Source organism: Saccostrea cucullata, unplaced genomic scaffold, assembly GCF_032062105.1.
Source record: "Saccostrea cucullata isolate Sc308-1 unplaced genomic scaffold, CSIRO_AGI_Scuc_v1 ctg3693, whole genome shotgun sequence".
NCBI lineage: Eukaryota > Metazoa > Mollusca > Bivalvia > Ostreida > Ostreidae > Saccostrea > Saccostrea cuccullata.
Window position 1 is genome coordinate 18921 of NW_026932652.1, and position 27584 is coordinate 46504.

The 27584-nt window shown below is 32.4% G+C and overlaps 1 protein-coding gene across 1 annotated transcript; it reads right to left on the bottom strand.

Moving 5' to 3' along the window:
• Positions 1 to 303: 303 nt before the first annotated feature.
• LOC134235724 (uncharacterized) lies at positions 304 to 27584 on the bottom strand (the record flags this gene model as incomplete). Its single annotated transcript, XM_062717872.1, has 3 exons — positions 304 to 800; positions 26368 to 26607; positions 27108 to 27584. Coding segments are annotated over 3 exons (1214 nt in total), but the record flags the coding sequence as incomplete, so codon positions are not given.

Below are 27584 nucleotides of genomic sequence, written 5' to 3' on the forward strand. Positions count from 1 at the left end.
TTTATAATCTTGTAATAATCATATGACGATGAGAAGTATTGTCTACGTATTTTTTGAATGACCCTCGTATGCATATATTTATATCATACTGGTACATGAAACATCAAAGCGATTATACTTATCAAATTGACCAATAATTTTGATTTTTCTATACGTGTGTTTCGTTCATACGTTTCGTCAGTTACGCAAGTAATCAGATAGTAAACAAGTTTACCATTCGTAAAACAGATATTCGTTCGTTACGTGTTTGGTGTTCTTTAGTAGGCCTTAAAGTGCTAATTTGATCATAATTGAAAAATTGTTTCAATACTTACACTTTTTACTAACACGTTCATGAATCCGATTATCCGACACGGTACAGTGTGAGATGATGTCTAGTTGAAGTTTGTCTATGAAGAGGTCGTACATTTTTTCCGGTCTTTCCGGTACATACAAACATCTCTCTTTCTCGCTTCTCCTATAATCCCAGGACCGGCAGTACTCTGATATTACGTCACGCGACGCCATGGTCAAGAAAAACTCCAGATCACTGTCCTCCACCAGACACTCCGTAACAAAGGCGTACATGACATCATGTCTGATGTCGTCTGATATAAATGTTATCACACCGTCACGCGTTTCTGCAATTCCAGAAGGAAGTTCTACTAAGTCTTTATAAGTAATATCTGGGAAATATCTTTCCCTGATTGCTTCCTTTGTACTGTTGTTTGATTGTTCATTGACTCTCAGTTGATAGTTTTCAGCTAACAGTAAGCAGTATAGTAGACATCTGACTTCCTCTGAAGATATTTGTTGTTTTCCTAAAAAAAATTTATTAGCAAATATTTATTTACAACTTTGTCAAAACTTTTAACTCCAAGCCATTAGGGATGAGTATCGCTAAAAAAAATATGACTTTCTGTCATTGTAATTTGAAAGTTTGAACAAATGAATGAATAATTTAAGGACGTTATCTTATGTATAGTATGTACCTAAATACCAATATTTAGGTCTACAAATCAAGATATGTATTGTGCAACAAAATATTGCGATATACCGGTATACCGATTAAATCTTACATCCCTACTAGTCATCATAGTTTGTCTTAATATTTTTTTTCAATATAAATGCTTCTAGGCTGAATCTCTCATTTGAACTAATAACTGTCACATTAAAATCCCCATATCATAATTTTGTTACAGTATTTTAATTCTATGTAAATATCCCGTGTAGAACGCTTTTGTTTTTAGACGTGTTTTCACTGTAAATTTCCTGTAGGGAACCTCAGTTCACTGGACCCGCCAGTCCGTGCAAGTTAGTTTTGGACACGGCAGTCCAGAGAAGAGGACGTCTTTATCCCTCTCATGTATAATATTGCTTTGAGTATCCAGCATTGCTATTCTATATATACCGAGTATAACTTGCAGAGCTTGCTCTGACATTTCAATGTTTTTTATGGTCCACTTTTTCTGAGGTAAAGTCCTTCATATTTTTATTTTAGTCATTTACAATGTAAATTATCATTCATTTGTCCTAAAACATCTAGTAACCGTATTTCTCATCATTTCTAGCATGTAGGTTTAGTTTAATTTGATTTGTATTTTACATTTAGTACCACGTATTTGACTATTTAATGTACGTTGTACAATTGCTGTCATAATAGTTTGTCCGAAATATTGCATTTGTGTAGGAGTTGTACGTATAATTATAACTTCCCACGAGTATGTGTAATTCAGTCTTATGTTAGACGTTTTCATTATGATCGTATAATGAGTGTAAAGTATTTATGTGTAAAGCCCCTAAAGCTTGTAAGGAAAACTTATGTTTACGAGCAGGTTCCAGCGTCAAAGTACGACAGTGAGGTTGCCCAGTGTGCCCTTGGAGTGTAGTGTATATAGGCCGCCACCCTTGGAACGTAAAGTCCATCCTCCAGCCTGTGATTTGAGGTGGAAAGCATGAGGCGCAACTGGACACCAGGACAACAGCAGCAATCACAATGATTTTGTTAATTTTTTCTCAAAAATTATTAAATATGTAAATGGTATGAAATGAAACAAGAGTTTGAGTTATATTTAATATTTGTAAGAAAAAGTAAATCCGCTCGACTATCTGTGACAAATTGGTGTCAGAAGTGGGATAATATTCCCTAATTAAGAATATTAATCTTTTAATTTGTTTTATGTAAAAAACATTTTGTGAAGTTTTTTTGTATGAAAAAATACTAACATTTTTCTCCTCTTGTTGAAAAATTTTCTTTGTTTGGTCATTGTTTTCTACATACTGTTTTATTTTATATTTTCGAATTTTCTGTTGTGTTTGTTCTGTGTTGTAGAGAATCAGCCGGATTCTGGTTGTTTGGGACCTCGGAATGTGCAACAGGAGTTGGGCCTGTCTCAGTGAGTGGACCGTTCTGGTAAAGACAGAGTAAGCAATGGTGAAAGTCGCGATGTAAAGATTATCGCGATGCGGTTAGTACAGTCCCTGAAACGTTCTACTTTCCCACCTGAACGGTGAGCAAACGCTGAACGAACGGTGAACGAACGCAGAGCGAACGGTGAGTGAACGATGTGTGAACGCTGAACGCAACTTGGTGAACGATGTGTGAACGGAGAACGGTGAGTGAACGCAGAACGCGAACGGAGCGCAAACGGTGAACGGTGAACGAACGGTGAACGCAAGATGAACGATTTATTCGGAATGCCTTAGATTTTTTCCTTGTATTTAAACTATTCCGTTGTATTCTAATGTTAGATGCTAAAATATAAATAAAGAATAAATAAATAAGTGAATTATTAATTTAAACAATTTTTTTTCTGCACATACGTATGAAGTTTTAAATCAATATGTTAATAACACGATTTTTATTGCCGTAAAAAAATGTGTAATTGTTACCGAACACGTGTAGTATAAAAATTGAAATTAATTTACTAATTAAATAAATCTGCTTAGTCTTTTAACTAATAAAATAATGTAAACTTCAGAAGAGAATACTACTACTTATAAAATGAATTTATTACATTGTACCACAGTTGTAAAAACTATATACTATATATTTCGATGCCACGGCGATTCCGTGTAAATTAACAATTTTTTTTTATTAATTTACAAAGGTCTGTTGACGTATTGCATAAATACACTCGTATTTAAAATTTTAATGCAATAATATATGATATTTATTTGTTTTTTACTTTGTATGATTTTTTTAGCAGAGTTTTACATGTAAATGCATATATCTGAAGACATTTCCCGACTGTGATTATACTCGGAGAAGATAATGGAAAGAGGCATTCTAATCATTTGTAATATATTAGATTTTCAGAACTAAATAAATAATATATTGTTGTCATAGTTTTATTTAACAGGACAAATGTAAGAGCAAGAGAGACTTGAGAGATAGAGAGAGAGAGCGCGAGAGAGATTTAAGCCCCATCGATTCTCATATATCTGTTGCATCGAATAAAAATTCATATCATTTTTTTTCTTCTAATATTCCCGGTGTCGCATAATATTTGGTCCGCCTCGTTTAAAGGTCCGGCCGGACCTAATACGATAACATATTTGGTCCGCCTTTTATAAGAGAAGGTCCGGCCCGTATAAGAAAAGGTCCCCCTACGTTTTAAGGTCCGGGTGGTGCAAAATATTTTAATCTTGACTTTAACATATGAAATTAAAGAAAGTTAGTTTATACTATACGATAGGAAGGATTTACCCTGTTGTGTTTTATGTTTTGTACAACATTACATGTATCTCTAGACAATAATCTACTCGTTTAGTGTGCTTTAAGGTCAAGATCTAGTAAATAACTTTAGACTCATTTTTGGTGCTAGATCCATTATGACGTCATAATCAATTTCAACTTTCTTTTTCCCGTACTTTACGGCTTCAGCAGAATTATGTAGAAAATAGGGTATTTTCATGACATTCAATTTAAAATCATATGAAAAGTAAACTGGATACCTATATTAAATTTGATATTGATTTAAAGAAGAGGCCATGAACATACTAATTATCGTTTTCTAAGAGACTGTAGGCAATCTGTATACATTTCCGTTGTCGAATATGAAAAAAACTCCCATATTCATGACTGGTTTTCTTAATTTTTCATTGAAAATGACAGTTTAAAATACAGTTTTTTTATCTTGTTTACCTACAAATTATACCCCGAAACACCTTATTTGACCAAGCTAAAGTTGTAAAGCATCAATAAAGGAATTTATCTCTCAAGTTTGATAAATCTGTAGGCACCTTTCATTTACTAGATCTTGACCTTAAACAGTGAAGTTTAGGGCAATGGTTTCTTGAAAAATAATGCCACAACTATTATGTTAGTGTTTGTTTTTCCTTTTTGCTTTGTGTAAATTAGTATACGATTAAAGGTGTGAAATCTGTCGGTGTGTATGGCTAATAAAACAATGGGGGTGTGACGTATTTGTTTACCTGACAGGTACCCACAGGTAGAGCCCGCGACAGATGGCGATGTCATTGAATGGTCAGTGAACCTTATGGTCATGTGTTAGCTTTACATATCAATAGATTTAAATTTCTTTAATTAATAATTTATGCTAAGAAACAAATATGTCTATGCGAACACTTCAAAACTGCGACATTTGTAATAGTTATAATCATATATACTTAGTCTTTATTTGAATATTTAAAGCTAAATATGGCGTATCTGAGCTAAAAATTGAAAATACTAGATTAAGCGTATATCTACACGTGAAAATGATATTTGTATTCAAATTAAAAATTTTATCAATATTGAACATAAATATACCCACGTTTCTATTAATTAAATTCAAACTAATTGAATTTAAACTTTGTGTGATATTAATTTTACCTTCCGAGTCGATAAGAATCGGTCATTGTTTTAAATCTCTGATTTCTATATATACAAAGAATTAAATACAAAGAAATATACAAAGATTAATTTAATTTTCGGTAATAGAACATTTTAAAGAATAAATTATAGACTGTTTAGTTAATCAAATGTCTTGGACATAAGTTTTAGCGAACATTAAATGTGATTAAAAAATTACCTGCTCATTATTTTTAGTGTGTTAACTAGACTTGGTGCTTCACGTACAGATGTATTATACGGAATTTTTTTTATAAAAATGTGTTGTTTAATAATTTTTTCAAAATTCCTTTTCTACGTGCATGTACCCGGTAAACATTAAATTGCCGGAGAGGTAACTATCAAAAATTCCTGAAATCAAAAGAAACAATAAAATGTCGTGAAAAAAGAGTAATTGTCGGAAATAAAATAAAGAAAATGAAATGCAGCGGTCCTATCTTTATAAAAGAAAGATCTTTTTTATATTGGGTTTATTTTCGTAGCTTAAAAACACGAGAAAGAGACAGGGCGGACCCTAAAACGCAGTTATCAGAAAAGGTCCGCCCTCTGTTTTTCAGATATCTTCATGTTTTATAGGGAAATATTTGGACAGGGTTTACTTTCGTAGCTGAAAAGACTAGAAAAAGGACAGGGCGGGCCTTAAAACGCAGTTATCATAATAGGTCCGCCCTCTGTATAACTTCATATTTTTAAGGAAAATATTTGGACAGGGTTTATTTCAGTAGCTTAAACATTTAGAGAAAGGGACAGGGCGGACCTCAAAACACAGTTATCAGAAAAGGTCCGCCCTCTGTATTTTAGATAACTTCATATTTTTAAGGACCGTTCACGGTAGCTCAGTCGGTAGAGCGCTCGCTCCGTGATCGGGAGGTCGTGAGTTCGCATCTCGGCCGCGACCGACCTAGTCGTTAAAATGGGTAGCAACTGTTCCTTCGCCATGCGCTCGGCACTTTGAAGTGAAAGTTGCGGGTCCTTCGGATGAGACCTTAAAAACCGAGGCCCCGTGTCAGCGTATGGATACATGTAGGACTAAGTCTAGGTAAAAGAGCTTAATGAGCATAAAACTTTTTAACCACATTTGATGTGCACTTAATTGAATGTCATTGACAGCATCATACTTATATCCAATTCACTGATTTATAAAATTGGATTTCAATGATTTATTTATGATTTATTCCTTTGAATTTTTCATAATTAAAGTTATCAAATATGTTACTATAGGCTACATATGTATTTTAAAAATGTCGGAAATGAAAACAAAAAAAATGTCGGAAATTAAAACTAAAAAATGTCGGAAATGAAAAGTTGATAATTGCCAAAAATTCCGGAAATGAAATGCAGCCGTTAAAAACAGTGTTAACTTGTAAAAACACAGGGGATATGGTACTTTAGGTTTTCTCAAACGAGACAATTATAGACTAACCCCCCTAACTGCCCAATCTGCAGGCATGTTGTTTTTACAATTTAACGGCTGTAGGGTAGTAGATGTACACCGTGACATAAGCCACTGTCACAGTGACCCCCCACTTACTGACAACAATATTAAACGTAAAGAATGACAGATTTTTTTTTAATTAATACTATAAAGAAATATATTTTGAATGATGTGATTTTTTTGCGAGTGGAAGTCGGACGTTTATCATGTACTTATTGGAAAGAGAGTGTAACTAAATGATTTGTGTTGGACTTACGAACATTCATCTGTTCATTGCATACTGATTATTCTGCCAGTAAACAGGCGGTGAAGGTAAATGTATGTACATTTATGTATTCTTAATATTTTTTAATGTTGATATAAGTGTATTTAAACGACAAAATAATCAGAATTATGGTTCAAACGGTACCTGGTGAAAACGGCACCTAGTGAAAACGGCACTTGGATTATGCAAAACGGCACTTAGTGAAAACGGCACTTAGTCAAAACGGCACTTGGTCAAAATGGCACTTATAGAAAAAAAAGTGTAATTATATGCAATGATTATTTGATATATAGATTGATATATATTTGTGTGAATATATATACATGTAAACATATATAATTTTTGTTTTCTGGGAGGGTCCATATTTACCCAAGAAAACAATTTAAGTATACACTGAAATAAGATTTTATAAAATCTATGAGATGTATATAAAATTAAATTATGTATGAACCTATGCATATACATACTTTTCTCCACAGATTTATACATTTAAATTACAAATTTGATTTTTTTTTTTTTTTTATTCCTTGAAATATCAGAACCTTCATCTTTTAGTCTCCTTCTTTTTTGAATTAATGAAATAATAGCATAGTTTTTAAATATAATGTTATTTTCAAAAACAAGATTACATGTATAAAGTTGACAATAACAGCATCATTTTATCATCTAAATAAATTTTTATCTAACAATATCAACATTGTATCATCTTTTAATATTTAATCAATATTATTTAATAGAAATAAATTGATATTTTTCAGTTATAAAAAAAAGAAGAAAACAAACCAACAAACAAATGTTTTTGTTCTTCTATGTACATGCAGGTTTCATATTGTTACAAAAACTTATAGTAAATGTTGTATAGCTATTCAGATTTAAAGATTTTATGTACAGTTTAGAGAGAAAAATCTAAGTTCCAATCCGTTTGACATATCGTCAAGAAAGACACAATAGTAAATGTATATGATTGCAAATTGATTATCAACAAATTATTGAGGGGGAGGTGTGAAAAATTCTTTTGTTTCTTATTTCTACAAGTGTATTCTAAGTAAACATACTCTAACTGGCTTCTAATTAGTCAACTGTGACTGGCACCCCCCAAAATAGAGTAGTATACATATTTGCAGTACTATAAATTTTAAATTTCAAAGGATCATAAAAATATAATTTGGATTTGATCTCTTTTGTAGAAAATATTAGATATATAATTTAAAGAAGGAGTACATTTCACAAAAATCTATCCACTGTACAAAAGTATAATAATTTTCGAATGAATTACTCTATTTTTTCCCCTAAAATATTTTTAAAACATTTTTATCAATAATAATATACACGCTCATTACTATATTTATGTAATATAAAGATCCATTTTCTGTACATTAAACAATATCAAATTCTCAAAATTAAAAAGTGCCGTTTTGACTACTCTCAAGTGCCGTTTTGCATATTTCCTAAGTGCCGTTTTCACCAGGTGCCGTTTTGACTTGTACCCAATAATCATGTCCCATCTTCCCGACAGGAAACTCGATCAATAAATCTATACATTTCTTTAATAAATATTTTATTTATGTATTAATTTCTTCCTTATTGTTTACTACATTCTCTTGGAGGAAACACTAGCTATTAATACGAATTTATATCCTCAATTAATTTTAAAACAGTAGTTTTTCTTAATTTCTTACTTATTGTTTACTACATTCTCTTGGAGGAAACACTAGCTATTAATACGAATTTATATCCTCAATTAATTTTAAAACAGTAGTTTTTCAATCATTATCGAATGAACACAGGCATACAATTTGTATAATAGGCCGAGGGCGGACCTTTTCTTATAGAGTCAGGCGGACCTAATACGTTATCGTATTTGGTCCGGCCGGTGTAACGACGAAAAGTGACCCCCGTAGAATATTGACCGGGGGTCATTTTTCTACTTAGAAATTTGACCCCCTGGTCAATATTCTACGTAGAAAAATGACCCCTTTTTCCGTAGAAATCACGGCCTTGGGGTCATATTTCTCCGTGTGCATTGTAGAAAATTGACCCCGTAGAATAATGACCCCCTGTCATTTTTTATGCCAAAACAATTCATTTTAGAAGGAATTTTCTTATTAGGCATATGCAAGCGGGTAATATCAAGCTGACTTATGCTTTAAAGTGTTAATTTCTTAAAGCTTTTAAGCTAAGATAATGAAATCAAAGCGATAAAATACCTTGCATTAATGATACAAACTGTTTATCTCCACTAGAGGAAAACAGTATCAAAATATTCTAACCCAAAGGCTATATGAGCAAGGATACGAGAATTCAGAGAAACTTTTATTAAATTTTATACTAGTAATTTTAAACCAGTAAATAAGTCTCAACAGTTGCTTTTTTAATTCTAAAAAAGGGTTATTTCCAAACTTCTGCCAGCGTTCGATACATAATTTTTCAAAAGTTTAAAGTTTTTTTTTCATCCATATTTTTAAAACAGGGCACGAAAAAGTGTTCCAACACAGAAAAATCGTATAAAAATATTTGATTTTCTATGAATGAAGTTTCAAACTTCTTTAAAAAAAAATACGGATAATTTAATTTGTAAAAATTAATACTAAATTAAATTGTCTCTGACCTTTATGTATGATACAAGGAAAACAAAAAGTGGTTAGCTCAAAACCTGTAAAATGTCCTTTGTCGTTTGCAAGTGTTAACAAAATAGGGATTGTAGCATAAAACATGATTAACTAAAAAAAATAATAATAATAAGTTCCCATCTTTCCAAAAAAAGGCATATGTAGTATCGTTTTCCCCGTTCTATCATGTACATAAAAATACATATAATGATTTTAAGAGTTTTTTACCAATAGAAAAATTTAGATGATGAAAAAATTGTTATTTTACATGATATACTTGTGCCCCTGTAAACGAAATTCCCGGGGTTTTGCCCATGTAAACGAAGTTTCTGGGGGTATATAGCATTTTACCTGTCCGCTTGTCTGTTTGTATATTTTTCCGCAAAACTTGAACCTTGCCCATGCCCATGACTGGGTAAGACTACGGCTTTCATATTTCACAAGTGTATTTTTGTGACAAGACCTTTTTGTGTACAATCAATTTTGACCTTTTAGTTTTGACCTTGGAGTTTGACACACTTTTACACAAGGAGAATATGGAGATATTCACTAACAGTATTCAATATCAAAGTCCATAAAACAATACAAAATATAAAGGAGCAGAGCAAACACGAACCTCCGAAACATCAGAGATGGAATCAGGTGCCATAGAGGAATGAGAATCCCCTACTGACCCGTCACATCTGTCATGTTCTCCTTGTCTCGACTGGGAAATAACAGGAAAATCCTCCGCAAACTCGACGCACAAATAATAATATAACGGCCCAACAAAAAGCACGAAAAACATAAGTCAGCATTTGTTTCAATTTGATAAATTGCATTTGCTGTCAATGTCATTGTGTCAACCATAGAATTAACGTAATGTTGACTTCAAATGAGACTGCCGATATTCTTGTTATTTATTTCATTTACTTGCTTGTCAATTACTTACTTCGTTTTAGAAATTGTTCATATGTAGAGCATGCTCTTGCGTATAGAATCAACCGAGATATATACACTCCGTTTGCAGGTGATGAAGGTAAATCGCTGCATAACCAAGGACATTTGACGATAGAAAAGTTTGTCATCAAATTTATCATTAAGCCTAGTTGTTAGATTACCATTAACGTCTTTTTTCAAGTAAAATTTTTTGAAGTAAAATATCCATGGGTGAGACAGATGTGTCAGACTCTGTGGTATCTTTCATCTCAAGCTAGCTCACAAGGATATATCGTATCGACGTAGGAATGAAAACTACCACTTGTTAATTGACAATACGTCGTCGATATATATATCTAAATGTTGAGTTGAAGGCCACAGCAAGTATTTTCTTCTTTTCACGCATTAGACTTCGCACAAATTCTTGCAAGTGAATATAAAAATATATTCTATATATTATAACGGAGCGCAATTGGTACCTATGGGAATTCCAATTTATTGTCGGAATATCTGGTCTTCAAAAAAAAAACAGATATTGTCGATCAGTAACTTACGGAAGCGTAAATGGCTCTACACTTGTTGTGTTATAACTTTGTATATTGTCTTATATTTTATAGACTTATCAACATATAAAGCTTTATACCTCCTTATTTATGCCCATATTTTGAATTGTATTGAGGTGTGTTTACATAATTGAAGGCAACTTCTTTTGTTCAATAGATTTTATTGCTTTAACTTTTATAGACTGAAATATTACACTTACTTTCAAATATCGATCTAAACAAAATATTTATTCATGTCAATATAGTTTTGTCGATATGAAGAAATAGATATGAAGTTAAATCGATATGGATATATGAATATTTTCGAGAAGATGTCAGAAAAAGGTGTTTTTGAATTACTGTAAATCACATTTTATTCGCGAGAACTTTATTTTCGCGTAATTACGCGAGACAGTGTGCTCGTGAAAATTTATTTCTCGCGTATAATAGTATTCCTTTATATTAAAAAGAGCAATAACCACAATTCGTGAAAATTTTGTCTCTCTCATCTAGAGTCAATGACTATCTCGCGAAAATAAGGTGTCGCGAAAATAAAGTGATCTTGGCGGGGGCTGGAATTCTAATTAATCTTCACTTGGGAAGCTTATGTACCATGTATTTGCTATCGTGTTTGACTATAGTCTGAAACAAAATTAAAAAAATATTTGAAAAATGGAGATGGAGAGACATCAACAGTTAAATTATATGCATTGTCATAGGAAATTATTGTACCCATCATTTTGAAGAGGGAATATGATATATTCTATCATGGTTCACTGCTTATATCTCTTGAGTTCAATGGGGATTGTAAAACGCTAATGAAGCGAAAATAGAAAGTACCGGGTAACACTATTATAAAAGTACATGTAACACTGATTATATATATGTACTTTGTAAATATTTGATGTTTCACTCTGTGATAAACGTAGGATCTGACTCATGAATGCGAACCTCCACAGTCTTAAAACCTCCAAGCACCCCCCCCCCCCTCCTGCATAAAAATATAATAACACCAGATCTAACTTCTTATGCAATAAGAAGTTAGATCTGGTGTTATTATATTTTTATGAAATAATTTGTGATTTCAGCCAATCTGCAAAAGCTTAGTCACAAAGTTTAAAGGAGGAAAGTGTAGTGTCAGCCAAAATAAAATTATAACAAGAAAAACACCCAAGGGATTTAATAATCTAACTGCGAGAATTTTCTTAAATTTGGGGACATAACAGTGGATCTCTGCTGTACTCATTTTTTTTTTGGGGGGGGGGGGTTATAGCTGGATGAGGGGCACAAAGATACTCTTGTCTCCCCCTCTTCAAAAGTGGTGATCGGTACAATAGCCCACTATGGATCTATAACTTTCAATTTGTCTCCATCTCCCTTTTTTAATATACTTTTTAATTTGATTCAGACTTTAATCGTACATGCTGACATGATACATAAGCTTTCATTGAATCCCGAGTGAAATGAAGGTTCATTGGAATTCCCGCCCCCGCCAAAATAATTCAAAACACTTTATTCTGACTTCATTATCGCAAATATTCATAAATTAAAATTGATATAACAATATCTTTATTTTATCATAATAATCAACAATATTATATCGATATGATTAAATATCTTGTTTTAATTAATATCTGAAAATCAATATATTATTTCAGTCTATAAAAGTTAAAGCAATAAAATCTATTGAACAAAAGAAGTTGCCTTCTCTTATGTACTTGCACCTCAATACAATTCAAAATATGTACATAAATAAGGAGGTATAACACTTTATATGTTGATAAGTCGATAAAATATAAGACAATATACAAAGTTATAACACAACAAGTGTAGAGCCATTTACGCTTCCGTAGTAACTCAAGCATCTCTTTCACGTCAACTTCAGAGTACTTGTGTGTGCAATGTGTTTTAACAAAATAATTTTGCAAATGACCAATGACCATTGTAAATTTGATACTTGATATTGAATGCTGTTCGGTATCTCCATATCCCTTTTTCTTGCTTCTGTGCTATTTTTTTTTCTTGCAAGAATTTTCAAAGATTATAGTAATTAGAAACGTATCATGCCATTTTCGGAATAAAACCTTTGAATGAAAAAAAAAACAAAATATATAATCATAAATTATGTTTTCGATGAATAAATATTCATTTGGATTCTTCTAGCAAAAAATATACCCATACCAGATACATGCATTGGTTGTGATGCTACGTTTAAGATATGCAATTGAATACCGGTATAAGTTGGAAAGGATAAGATTGCATAAAAAAATCCCCCCTACTTAGATTTGAAAGTATGAAAAAATCAGGAGACACATATACAAGGTTTTATTGTATAAAATATAGGGGGGTCAAATTTCTATGAGGGTCATTTTTCAACGTGTGTGGAGTCGTAGAATTAATGGTTTGGAATGTTTTTCTACAGTCGAAAAATGACCCTACTCGTCGTAGAATATTGACCGGGGGGTCGTTTTTCTACGTAGAAAAATGACCCCCCGGTCAATATTCTACGGGGGTCACTTTTCGTCGTTACACCGGACCTTTAAACGAGGCGGACCAAATATTATGCGACACCGGCAGTCAAAGTAATCTTTTTTTTTAAAGATTAACAAATCCATTATAGACCTGTGTCATTATTAAGTTGTATAGGTAAAATAATGGAACGAATCATATTCAAACACTTGTATAATCACTTTCGTGACAACAATCTGTTTTTTAAATACCAGGCTGGATTTTTACCAGGTCATTCCACTGTATATCAACTAATAGAAACATATGATACTATTGTTAAATCCATCGATGATGGTGAAAATTGTTGTATGATATTCTGTGATCTGTCTAAAGCATTTGATCGTGTGTGGCACAAGGGTCTCTTGTTCAAACTTAGAACTTATGGTATAGAGGGAAATATGTTTCATTGGTTAAAGAGTTACATAGAGGGTAGATCACAAAAAGTTTTATACAGAAACTTGCTATCTGACGAAAAACCTATACACGCCGGTGTCCCTCAAGGCTCAGTGTTAGGACCTCTATTATTTCTTATATATGTTAATGATGTTGCTGAAGAAATGACAAGTTTTTGTAGATTATTTGCAGACGATAACTCCCTACAACAGTCATCTAAAAATGTTAATACTATTGAAAACAAACTGAATTCTGATCTTAATAAGCTAGAAATCTGGTCGAAAAAATGGCTTCTTAAATTCAATCCTACTAAAACTAAAGCAATGTTTTTTAGCCTGAAAAAAAGTGTTAATTATCCTAAACTTTTCTTCCAGCAAAGTCAGCTAGAATTTGTTTCTTTTCATAAACATTTAGGAATTTTTTTCTCGCAAGATCTTAGTTGGTCTACACATATTGATACTATTCTAGCAAATGCATACAAAAAATTGGGCTTGTTAAAAAAACTTAAATTTGTTGTCAACCGAAAAACTCTTTCACTCATGTACACAACCTTTATCAGACCACAGTTAGAATACGCTTCCTTGGTGTGGGGTGGATGTAATATAGGTGACAGCGAAAAATTAGAAAAATTACAATTATGTGCTGCTAGAATTGTCACAGGATTAACTCTGTTAGCTTCTAAAGATGCACTTTACATTGAAACTGGATGGGAACCATTACATGAAAGAAGGAAAAAGACCAGACTAACTACAATGTATAAAATTGATAAAAACCAAGTTCCTGAATATCTCACTGATATAATCCCTAACTTACGATGTAATTCATCAAGTTACAGTACGAGAAACTCGCAGAATTATAACATACCCAAATGCAGATTGCAAGCTTACAAATCAACTTTCGTTCCCCTTGTTATTGAAGAATGGAACTCATTACCTCTTAATGTAAGAAATTCTCCCTCGTTATCTATTTTTAAAAAGTCTATTTCTTTCAAGAAACAAATGCCACCCTCTTACTTCAGTTATGGAAATCGACGTTTAAATATAATACACACGAGGCTTAGACATAACTGTGTGCTTAATAGCGATCTTTTTCGATGTAATGTAATCTTGAGTCCACTATGTTCTTGTGGAAGAGTGGAGGATTCTCATCATTATTTTTTCTCATGCAAAAAATATACAGAAGCCAGGAAAGAATTTTTTGACAAATTTTTGCGAATGGGTAAATTACATACTGTCGATACTTACACTTTACTCTGGGGAGACAAATCGTTAAATGATTTTGAAAATGAATACCTCTTCTCTATTGTACAAACTTTCATAAAAAAGTCAGGACGATTTGGTTGATATAATGATTATTTCTAATTGTAAATCTTATACAGCATGTCTATTACATGTGAAATGTATTCTGTTGAATGTGTTTTACTCTGATTATTATACATTATTATTATTATTATTATTATTATTATTATTATTATTATTATTATTATTATTATTATTATATTATTATTATTGTTATTTGAAATTAAGCTGAAACCCATGTATGTAAATATGTTTGGTATAATTTATATGTAGGGAACGGGCGTAATAAGTTTTTAGAACTTTTGCCCAATCCCATTTGTATAGTATAATCAATAAAATATGTTCAAATCAACAAATCCATTTGACAGTAAGCATTGGCTTTTATTTTCCTGCATCAATTGACACGGTTCATCCGAAGAGCACGTGTCTGTCCTGTCAATCAAAACAAGAAAACATTGATGAACCCATCAATTGTCGTCCGGGAAATATATAAAGTAAACAATGAAAATGAGTCTTGATCAACTAACTGCTTCGATATGTGTAAAAAGGCATGCGTCTAATTGATGGAGACGATAGTCGCAAATACATGTATTATTAAAAACTTGTAGTCGGATAAAAATCAATTAAAAACGATACCATTTTAAACTTGATCAATTACTCAAGAAAAAGTTGGCTGCATAAAATATAAATTGAAGTTAGACACACGCATCATCTATATTTAAAAATGTATTATTTTTCAATTTTAGAATATAAAACACGAACTGGTGCAGAGTACGTTTTTATCCGAGAAGTAAAATTCGATGTTCTAAAAAAAAGGGACCTGTATTTGTTTCGATGGTATATGATAATTATAAGTAACTTTATATATTAAATATGAAAAACATACACATTTTTACAGATAAACTTTATGGAAGTAAATATATTATGTATCTCGTAATTTATAAATGGAAAGAACATTCTGATTAACAATCTTTTCAATGTTTAGAAAACCTTTAATTCTACTTAACTACTCCCACCCCAATCCCCATACACCAACACTTAAACTTATATGTATAGAGCAGCCCGGTCCTCCGGGCTGCAATAATTCGACACAATGGAGGTGTGGAAATCTCGCTTCACCGAACATGCCGAAGTCAAAGAGTCGATTATTATTTCCAAGAAGTTTAAATATTTTTTACATAATTTCTACATTTGATTTTTGCTTTTCTACGGGAAAAAATAAATAATGATAGTATGTGTATATACCTGGAAGGATTAATTAAGTTTGAAATTGAATTTTAAACATAATTCCTACCAAATTAAAATACTACTATCGGCACATGTATGTATAAAATGACTGTGTTGATGTTTGTTTTAAGAATGATTTTTTTGTGTCACAAAACACATTGAATATTAATTAATATATACTGAAAATACTACATGTACATGTGTAACTAAGAATTTGATTTCGGGAGAAAATGCACCGAGGGGGGGGGGGTCTTAATCATACTGAATGGCAAACATATACTAGTATTTAGTTACGGCGAAGGAAGGGTTTTTCCTTTCTTATAATACACTTTATATACGTGAAGTAGAAAAAAAATTCTAATGTTTTACATTTTAAACGGTTGTCTTTTATTATCTAAAATTTTAAATCAAACTATCAATTTACTTCGCTCTATAAATATTTAATTAACTGAATATTTGCAGTGCTGTTCATAATTCTCAGACCTATATGTAGTTCGTACATGTTTTCGTACATGTTTTTTTTTTAAATTACGTGTTAGAAATAATTTTTTTGTGTGTATTCTTGTCTTGTATAAGTCTTGGATTATTATCCATCCATTAACGATTTGTCCTCTTTTACATTACTGGAAAATGCTGTGCTTGAAGTATTTGTACATTGCCCTAATTTAAATTTAATATTTTAGCATCGTTCTACTTACATAATGTACATGTAGGTTCTTAATGTATTATTTTTCAGGGAAAGTTTATGATTAAAGTAACAGCTCAGTTATAATCATAGAAATATAAATATCGTAGATACTTTTTTGCATTGAAATAATTATTCTTCAAACACGATATCTTACTTATTTAATTAAAAAACGTGTAAATCCTTACCATCAAAATGATACGTCCTTTGACTTCGGAGTTCCGAATGAAAATAAAGACTGAACGATAAGTGAACGGTGAACGCAAGGTGAACGCAAAGTAAACGGAACGAAGAGCGAACGGTGAACGTTTTGTGAACGTTGAACGCGAGCGCACGGTAAACGGTGAACGCAAAAATGTGAACGGAGAGCGAACGGTGAACGAACGGTGAACGAACGCTGAACGAACGGTGAGCGAACGGAAAAATGGGAAAGTAGAACGTTTCAGGGACTGTAAGTGCATCCTAGTTTTTGCTGGTTTTAAGGTAGCTAGAGGTGAAGTGAGGTTCAAATCAAAATTTGTTCCATCATATGTATTAGTCATTTCAAAAATGGATGATTTAAGTGAGATAAAAGTATTTTGGGAAAGTTTAGGTCTTAGAGATGACGATCTAACAAATTTCATTAAAGCTTTACGGAGGGATGAGAGACAAGCACAGAGAGAGTTGGATAAGATGAAAATAAATCCTCAGACCGAGGTAGAAAAAGAGAGACTACGTTTTGAGTTAGAGAGAGAGAAAATGAAAAATGACATTCAGAAAATGAAATTAGAACAAAAGCCTACTCTTCAGACAAATCAAAGTTTACAGTTGGTTATGTTTTGCCCAAAACACCCAAACTCCCTTTCTTTTATGATTCTCATGATGAGATGGATAGTTTTCTCCTTAGGTTTGAGCAATATACTGAGGCTCAGCATTGGGATATATCAAACTGGGCTATAAATCTTAGTGCATTATTAAAGGGGAAGGCCTTAGATGTCTATGCGTTGATGACAAAAACTCATGCTCTTGATTACAACACTCTTAAGACAGCTTTATTGAAACGGTTTGAATTGACCCATGATGTTTTTAAAAGAAGTTATGATCATGTAGGCCAGATCAGTGTGAAACCTTTTCTCAATTTGCTGTCCGACTGAGTAGTTACTTTGAAAGGTAGGTTGAAATGGCAAAGGCAACCAAGACATATGAAGGTTTGTAAGATCTTTTGTTGCGAGATCAATTTCTGCATGCATAAAGTCAAGACTTAAGATTGTTTTTGAAGAAAAGAATATCCGACAGTCTAACAAATATGGCAAACATAGCTGACCAGTACAATGATGCCCGTGACGTAAGTGTGCTTTAAGCTGTAGGTAAGGGTAAGATTTCTTTGTCAAAAAATATTCGTTTCCTACAATTATGTCATTTTCTTCTTGCCAACGTAACATAACTTCTATAATGCCTATATCTGCAGGATATATGTTAACGATATACCAGTGACAATCTTGAGAAAAACTGGCTGCAGTGGTATTGTCATAAGGAGGAGCAACATACAAGATGAAAACCTAGTACAAGGTAAGAAACAGACTTGTGTTCTGGCAGATGGTTAAAAAATAACTGTTCCGATCGCAGATGTCTCCATTGACACTCCCTTCCTGAAAGGACAGCATTAGGTATGGTATATGGAGAATCCAGTGTACGATCTGATAGTTGGTAATGTCCCAGATACCAAGTCAGCGACTCAACCAGATCCAGATTGGCAGGTAAATGTTGTTGAGACCCGGCAACAGAAACGTAACCAAGAGCAAACCTTACGCTCAGCTTAAAGTACCAGCCATCAACTCTGAGAATCTTGATCCATTGATAATTAATAATGCACAAGAGCAGGATGTTTCTCAGAAAAAGTTACGTAAAAATGTTGAGAACCACGTGACTCAGATGAGGAAAAATGGCAAGGTGAGTTGGTTTAAGAAAAATGTTTCTTATGTTTAGACAATACACCATTCGTACTGGAAAAGAAGACAAGGTGTATACGCAGTTGGTTGTTCCTGCAAAGTTTCGGGACCAGGTAATGAAACTAGCGCATGATTCTTTGTTAGCAGGACACAGCGCACATCAGCAAGACTTACTTCAAAATTCTGCTGGCCAGTGATGCAAAGTGAGGTGTGGCGTTATTGTCAGTCATGTGACATATGTCAACGCACAGTTCACAAAGGTAAAGTACAGAAAGTCCCACTGGATCTAAAGCCACTCATAGATGAGTCATTCCAGAGAGTTGCCGTCGATCTGGTTGGACCACTTTACCCAAGCACGGACAAAGGTAATCGATATATTTTGACTCAGGTGGATTATGCTATTCGCTATCCCGAAGCTATGGTTTGCTTAGCATCGAGACAGAGATACATAGCCCCTGATAGAGATATGTTTACGAGAAATAGTGTGCCCCGTGAGATGTTGACAGATATGGGAAGCGAATTTACTTCTTCTCTAATGTTAGAGGTGAGTCGACTTATTTCTCTTTGACAATGGACCACAACGCCATATCATCCGAGCTGTAATGGGTTGGTAGAAAGTTTCAACGCTTCACTGAAACAAATGCTGAAGCGACTTTGTTCTGAAAAACGTAAAGATTGGGACAAGTACCTGAGTGCAGTTCTGTTCGCTTATAGAGAAGTTCCAGAGGAGAGTCTTGGATTTTCTCCGCTCGAGCTTGTATATGGCAGATCAGTTCGTGGACAAATTTCAATCTTGAAAGAGTTATGGGCCAAGGATATTGCAGATCCCAACGTGAAGACTACATATCAATACGTCCTGGATTTCACAGACAGACTTCAGTTTATGGCAGATTTAGCAAAGGAAAATTTTGAAAATTCGTCTACTAGGTTTAAGAAACACTATGACAAAAAACAAGGCATATAAGTCTAAAGGTAGGGGAGAGATCATTAGTTGTTTTGCCACTTGATAGCAACAAGTTACTGCTTCACTGGAAAGGACCTTTTGTAGTTACTAAAAAGGTAAACAGGGTAGATTATCAATTGGATGTTCAAGGTATAAGATGATAACGTTCCACATAAATCTATTAAAGAAGTATGTAGAGAGACCTACGTCAGATAAGGTTTCGATGACGTGTGATGCAGGTGTACTTGGTTTGGTTAACGCATCAGTTGTTGATAGGGTTGATGATGAAAACCAAGAAGGCCAGCTAGATGAGTATTCTCAATCAAATGTTAGTGGAAGTTATGTTAAGGTGATTCGAACCTGTCGCCAAAGTAATTGGATTTAAAAAAAATGATAAGAATGATACTAGAGGATTTCCTGCCTTGAGCAATGACAGTTTTGATATGGGTCAATGCACCTCTGAACATGAGTGTGTTGAACTTGTCTGTTGTCCAAAAATAAACAAGTGATAGACATAATCAACAGTAAAAAAATAAGATTTTATTTTTCAATAGTATTTTTATATCATGGAAATGAAAGATAATAACATTGTCTTCCTACTGAATAACTAAAAGTATTGAAATAGTAAATGATTTTTAAAAAAGTTCATCAGAATTTCCTCAGACTGCTCTTAAAAATGCCATTTCTAAAAAATGGCAGAAAATCATACCAAAAGTAATTGGAGTTTTTTTTATTTTAACTTCTGTGAATAGCAGTGATACAAAGCTTCAAACCTTAATTTAGTAGGTTCATGACTCCGGAAGAAAGATATAATCATCTGACTTTCATTGGGTAAAATTTTTAGCCTTTTTCCAAAAAAAAAAAAAAAAAAAAAACATTTATATATGAAAAGAAAAACACAAAAAATCTTAAAAGTTTGCATAAAATAATCAAAAACATTTTATAATTTATCAATTCTGAACATTTGAGGTAAAAAAAAATTAATAAAATTAATTAGCTTCAGAAACATTAAAATAATCTCTCAGTTCGAATTTCATCTGACATATTGCAATTAAATGCATTTTTCATGTATGCATTGTAATATTTAGGTCAATTTTTTTTTTAAGTTTACAAACCTGCCGCTTAAGATTTTGAATTATCAAGGGGAAAAATGATGAAAACAAGATATTTTTTTTCTTTCCGATGTTAAATTTGACATAGGTATAGGTACATTTGGTATAGCAGCACCATAGCCTGGTTCAGTGTAAAAAAAAATAATATTTTGTTTTTCTATTTGCTTTTCGTTTTTGGGGGTTTGTTTTTTGTTTGTTGTTTTATTTTGTTTGTTTGTTTGTTTGTTTGTTTTTTTTTTTATTTTTTTTTTTTTTTTTTTTTTTTTTTTTTTTTTTTTTTTTTTTTTTTTTTTTTTTTTTTTTTTTTTTTTTTTTTTTTTTTTTTTTTTTATTTTTTTTTTTTTTTTTTTTTTTTTGATTTCGCAATAGTCAATTAGTCATCCCAGGTTTTGAATTTCGGTAAAATTGTAGATTCTGAAAATAAATTTGTACCAAACTTTGCTTAGATTGTGTCACCTCTCACTGATTTGATAAGAGAAGGTTCTCCTACAAAGCTTCTTTGGGAAGAATTTCATAATTTAGCGTTTCAGACGTTGAAGAGTTCACTTACAAAGTGTCCCATTCTCAAACTTCCAAACATTAATGATACCTTCATTTTATAGACGGATGCTTCAGACAGAGGTCTGGGAGCAGTCCTCTTACAATGGGAACAAGGTCAAAAACTACCAATTGCATAGGCTAGTAGGAAACTTAAAGAGAGTGAGTGCAAGTATGCAACAGTTGAGAAAGAGTGCCTAGTAGTGGGGTATTCAAAAATGCCAAAACTATCTGTATGGGCAAGAGTTCGTGTTAGAAACGGGCCACAGTCCCCTTGTTTATCTGAACAAGTAACGAACTCAAAACTCATGAGGTGCGCACTTAGCCTACAACCTTACAGGTTCAGAATTCAGGCCATTAAGGGCAAAGACAATGTTGGTACTATCTACTTAAGTCGTTTGTAAATATGTTATTTTCAAATCAATAGTGTTTTATCAATCCAGTGTGCTTTTCGTTCAATACCGATATGGTAGATTGTCTACCAAACGGGGATAAAGGACCATTTGGTAGGTTGTGCCCAACCTGTACAATTGGCAAGAAACTACAAAAATTCAAATGAGAATAGTTCTTATTTTTCAGCCATAAATATATCAAACTTCTATATATTGATTTTAAGTAAATGAAATAAAACTCACATTATGTAAACAAATGCATTTAAAATGTATTTTGTTGTCTCGATACACAATATTATATCATATCAATCTGACCTTAATTTGTGCGAAAAACCATGCGAGCTTGAACAGTTTGTTGAGCTGTATGTTTCATTTGAATCGATTCGTATAGATTTAGTAGCACATATTTGACTATTTAAAATTACAGTGTACAATTGCTGTCATAATAGTTTGTCTGTAAAGTAGCAATTCGTAATATTGCATCTGTGTAGGAGTTCTCCGATAATTATAACTTCCCACGAGTATGTGTAATTGAGACCTATGTAAAACGTGTTCATTATGATTGTATAATGAGTGTAAAGTATTTTTTGTGTAAAGCCCCTAAAGCTTGTAAGTAAAACTCATGTGTACGAGCAGGTTCCAGCGTCAAAGTACGACAGTGAGGTTGCCCAGTGTGCCCTTGGAGTGTAGTGTATATAGGCCGCCACCCTTGGAACGTAAAGTCCATCCTCCAGCCTGTGATTTGAGGTGGAAAGCATGAGGCGCAACTGGACACCAGGACAACAGCAGCAATCACAATGATTTTGTTCATTTTTATAAAAAATTATCAAATATGTAAATTGTATGAAAGGAAACAAGCGATTAAGTTTTATTCAAAATTTGTAAGAAAAAGTAACTCCGCTTGACTATCTGTGACAATAACTAAAGACGGTAATTGTCAGAAGCGAATAATCCATACGGATAAGGGGAAAGAGGATAGATGGTTTATATAGATTTTAAGGACAGATGATACAAACAAATTTTATCTTTGGAGGAGACTTAATATCATGTCACAAGTTTAGAAAAGTGGATAATTCTTAGAATGTTTCCTCCTAAGAACTGGAAAATGAAATAGACTTGTAAAATATTACTAATATTTCAATAAAAAAACAAATATTGGCAAATTACATTCAGTAAAGGTTTACAGGTGAAAAGAAATTTCAGAATATGTTAACTTGGTGATAAAAGTGTTATATAAACTTTAGAAATAGATACCGAGCCAGGTTAATTTAATGAGGAAATGCAAAATAGTAAAAATCACCCTATATTATATGAGCTGATTTTTACCATTTTGCATTTCCTCATAAAATTCACCTGGCTTGGTATATTTTTCTAAGGTGTATATTACACTTTTAGCAACAAGTTAATATATTCTGAAGTTTATTCTCATCTGTAAACCTTTACCGAGTGTGTTTAATCCATTTTTATATATATAATTTTATTGAAATATTAGTAATATTTTCCAAATCTATTTCATTTTCAAATTCTTAGGAGAAAAAAAAAATCTAAGAATTATCAACTTTTCTAAACTTGTGACATGATATTAAATCTCTTCCAAAGATAAAATTTGTTTGTATCATCCGTCCTTAAACCAAAAAAATTCCTTTAACCCCCCAGAACCCTTATATACCGGGGGAAGAAAAACTCTCTGAAAAGTTTACAGTCAAAATGACGGGCAATCAATAAACATGTCTTTTTAGTTTATTAATTAGATATTCATGTTCAAAATATACGCATTCCTTGTAAAAGATTGTATAAGATACAGTCCTGACCACTTTCGAATTTTAATCATTTCCGATTTCCAAGTATTAACCAATTTATAATATATAACTAGGAGACTTATTGTTCACAGAACAATAAGAGGTCTTTCCACCTTCTTTGTATTTCAAATTTGTTTTATATCTGTTTCCAAAAAAATAAATTCCATGAAAAAGGAAACAAAACTCTCTTAAAGCATATAAAAAATTAAAAAAAAATGATCTTGACCTTTAACCTTGAAGAAATGTTCAAGGTCAAAGGTCAAGGGTCACAATACAATTGAACCCATGCTTTTAAAACTTATAGTTTTTAAGTCATAAGGATAAATCGTAAGTACAAAGAAGTAAAAGGGCAATAACTCATATGAGGGGTCATCAGATCCTTTTGTACTTATACGGTGAAGACACTTAAGACATTAGCGAAGGTTTGGTGTCTCTAAGGTCTACGGTTTAGAGGGAGAAGCGATAACAAGGTTTTTTGCACAAGGTGCAATAACTTTTAAAGGGGTTATTGTTAGGGGACAAAAATGAAATCTTTAAAACAGTTTTAAGAGTACATATTAATGATGTATAGACATTAAGTATATGATAAAAGACAAAAGAGATATAAAAATAGCCAATTTCTCATTTTTGAAATGACCTTTTACCTTTGACATTTACATAATTTTAAGGTCAAAGGTCAATAATTCTTATGCAGTTGGTTCCATGTCTCTACGACTTCTCATTTTATTTTTTTTTTCATTATTTGTAAAACTCAAGAACTTCCAGGGGCAATAACTCATTGAAAGGGTCACCAAAAGGTTTCTCAATGAATCAATGAATACTTTAACAAAATCTTTCAATGTGAGTGGGGCTTCGCTCCATTTTTTTTTTTTGAAAGATAATCCTAAAAGTTTGCGATAATATATATATATATACTCCCCGTCAATGGAAACGCAACACCCTATTTTTAGGATGAAAATTATATACAGGTTATAACTATGTACCAAAAAATTAGGACATCTTTTACTTTGCCAAATCAGTTATATAACAGTTGAATTAATTTCTTTCCATTACCGGAAGTTGCTCTTTAGCCATCTTAACAGAATTCAAAATTCTGCATTTTTAATAAAATTTTAATAATATCTTGGGTTTTCAAAGTTTTGAAGCTGTTAACCATAAGTATTGTACTAAAACGCCGGGATGAAATCCTTCTTTCTATAGGGAAGTAGTTGTGATGTGATGCCTATATTTCCTTAAAATTACTGAAAGCAAAAGGGGGATGTTTTAAGAGTTATGTAATACCTTCTAAAGTTTAATGATAGCATTAAAAAAGAAAATATATCTTCAAAAGTAAATTTACAAAACATGAATGCTCCATTTAAACATTAAATGATTTTTTTAATATTTGAAAGAAACAAACACCAGGTACATGTAAATCTTAAAACACCCCGCTTCCGACCATTTAATTAAAACGTGCTAGTCCGCCATATACAACAAATGTAGCCAGATTTCTACTATGCATTAGGTTTATAGACATCTTAATCTGAGCAAAATGAATATACTTGGGCATTTTTAAAAGCATTTTTCAGATACTATGGTCGAATTTTCTCTAACTTGGTGTAGTGTAGCAACTTTTGGACTTCCGGTCAAGAAACTTTCATTTATGCTATTGAAACACATGAGCCTGATGAGTAGTTGTATAGTGTATATTTGCATCTGCACTTTTTTTTCTTTATTTTGAGAATTTTTAGCATTAGCAAGGAAAATAAATCATTTTGAGGAAATATAGGCATCACTTCCGGTAAAGAAAGAAGGATTTTCTCTCCGGCCTTTTAGTACAATACTTATGATTAACAGCTACAAAACCTCGAAAACCCAAAATATTGTTAAATTGTTTTATTAAAAATGCAAAATTTTGATTTCTGTTAAGATGGCTAGAAAGCAACTTCCGGTAGTGGAAAGAAATTCATTCAACCGTTAAATAATTGATTTGGCAAAGTAAAAGTTGTCCTAACTTTTTGGTACATAGTTATAACTCGAATACATGTATAATTTTCAACCTAAAAATAGGGTGTTGCGTTTCCATTGCAAGTGAGTATATTTTGGTTTACAAAATATGGAGGAAAGACCCTCATACCTTAAAAATACAACTTTATGACAAAACATTCGCATCTTTCCGAGAAATACATCAAGTCCATTAAGAAAAGGGTCATATCACAAACATGATTTAAATGCCATTACAACACATGAGCCATGTAGAGTAGTGGTTAGCGCGTTAGTTTCAAAGCAGTCTGATACTTCGGTATTTTATTGCTGGGGTTAGAATCCCACTAATACCATGGAATATCTATATGAATGAATTTTTTTAAAGTGTTTACTTTTTCTCAGAAAATGTTTTTTTTTTCCTCAAAATTTCATAAATTTCAATAATGAGATGTAAATTTAAATAATTTAATTCTGGTTGTAACGTTGTATTTGATTGGAAAAAAAATTCTTTTATATTGTATAAAATGGGTTGCCTACGTCACAAGGACTTGCGTCAGAAACGTATTAATCCGCCTGACGTTACATTCAAACTTTGTACAAATTGAAGTCATTTTGTTTGTACAATCATCGTTTTCTTCTTACATCAAATGAATGAAAATTAAATTATAGGGAATGAATTTAATAGCTACACATTTTATACGGTATAAACTGGGTTGGAACAGTTTAAGCTTTTTTATAAACCGCTTCGCGGTTTATAAAGCCAAGACTGCCCCAACCCAGTTTATACCGTATAAAATGGGTAGCTATTAAATTCATTCCTTAAATACTGAATTTACATATCAAATGTGATTTCTAAATGTCGGACGCTAAAGGCATTCTGCCCGCCTTATTGGCCCATCTTCTTTTATCGTTATGAACTTAAAGTAAATTGATTTAAAAAGATAACATTTTAAATATACAGCTGTATATCTTCTTACCTAGTTTTCTGTAAGCTTTGTTGTCTATGATGTAAATATCATTGTGTGGATAGAGGCCAATACAGGATCTCACGATGTCAGGTCTTGCGTACAATCCGTATCTCCAGAGCCATGTCACGTGATCTACACTGTCCCGTAAACTTCTTCTGAATTTAACATCCTTTCCTTTTTTTCTTAGATCCATTAGAAAATCTTTTCGCTTAGCTTCACCCTTCTTTAGCATTTGATTTGAAACATTCACTATAGAAAAATATGACTGGACATTGTTACAAGGTTACATTTATTATTCAACCAAACTTTTAATTAAGATTATAGATATACATTAAAGTACTGTAAAAGCACAACTATTTGTGGGGGATTATATTTCGTTTATTTCGTTGTTAACAATATTCAACGAAATTAAATCCCACAAGAAATTTTATATGACTATATATTGAAAAGGGTTAGTTTCGAAACAACGAAAATAAATGCACATGAATTTATTTTTGATGACAAAACAACGAAATTTAATGCTCACGAAAATTTGTGCTTCTACAGTATACAGACGATAAATGCCTTTTGTGTACATTTTTTTAAATTTCTTTTTCCAGATAAGCATTGTTTGTAACCTTTTTTGAAGTCAATCACTGTTCACTATTTCCACCTTTTTACCCTATTTTTATCAATCTGTGGAATTTTATTTATCAATTAAAGGATTTTTCATAATCTGAATCTAATTACATTTTTTTTCATTGACTTACATATCTGGCATATCTCAGGATATATATTCGTGTCTTCCATTGTGACGTGAGTCAGTATGTTCATCTGTAGACGATGTATCAGTAAAGAATCACAGCCAACACCAATTACACACCTTTCTCCAGATTTTCTGTTGTAGCCCTTTGATCTCAGGTACGCACTGGCTGTGCCAGAGTTACTGTACCAGAATGGTATATCAGTGTTCATTGATGATACCCTATCCATTGTTTTATCCCTTGTGTCCTTCGTTAGCTTGTCCTGATCTTCCCAAAGGTATCCATAATCAGGTGACTTCAGTCTGTTCAGAGTTCGCTGTGCTTCCTGACTTGTTACAGGATTCATATTAAGGTACACTTCCTGTTTTACCCCAATAAGCAAGTCCAGCAACTCTGTGTCATTGAAGTTAGGAGAACTGGAGTCAGAACACAGAAAACAGAATAACACTGACACCTCGTCATCCGTAAGTATGGAGAATCGAT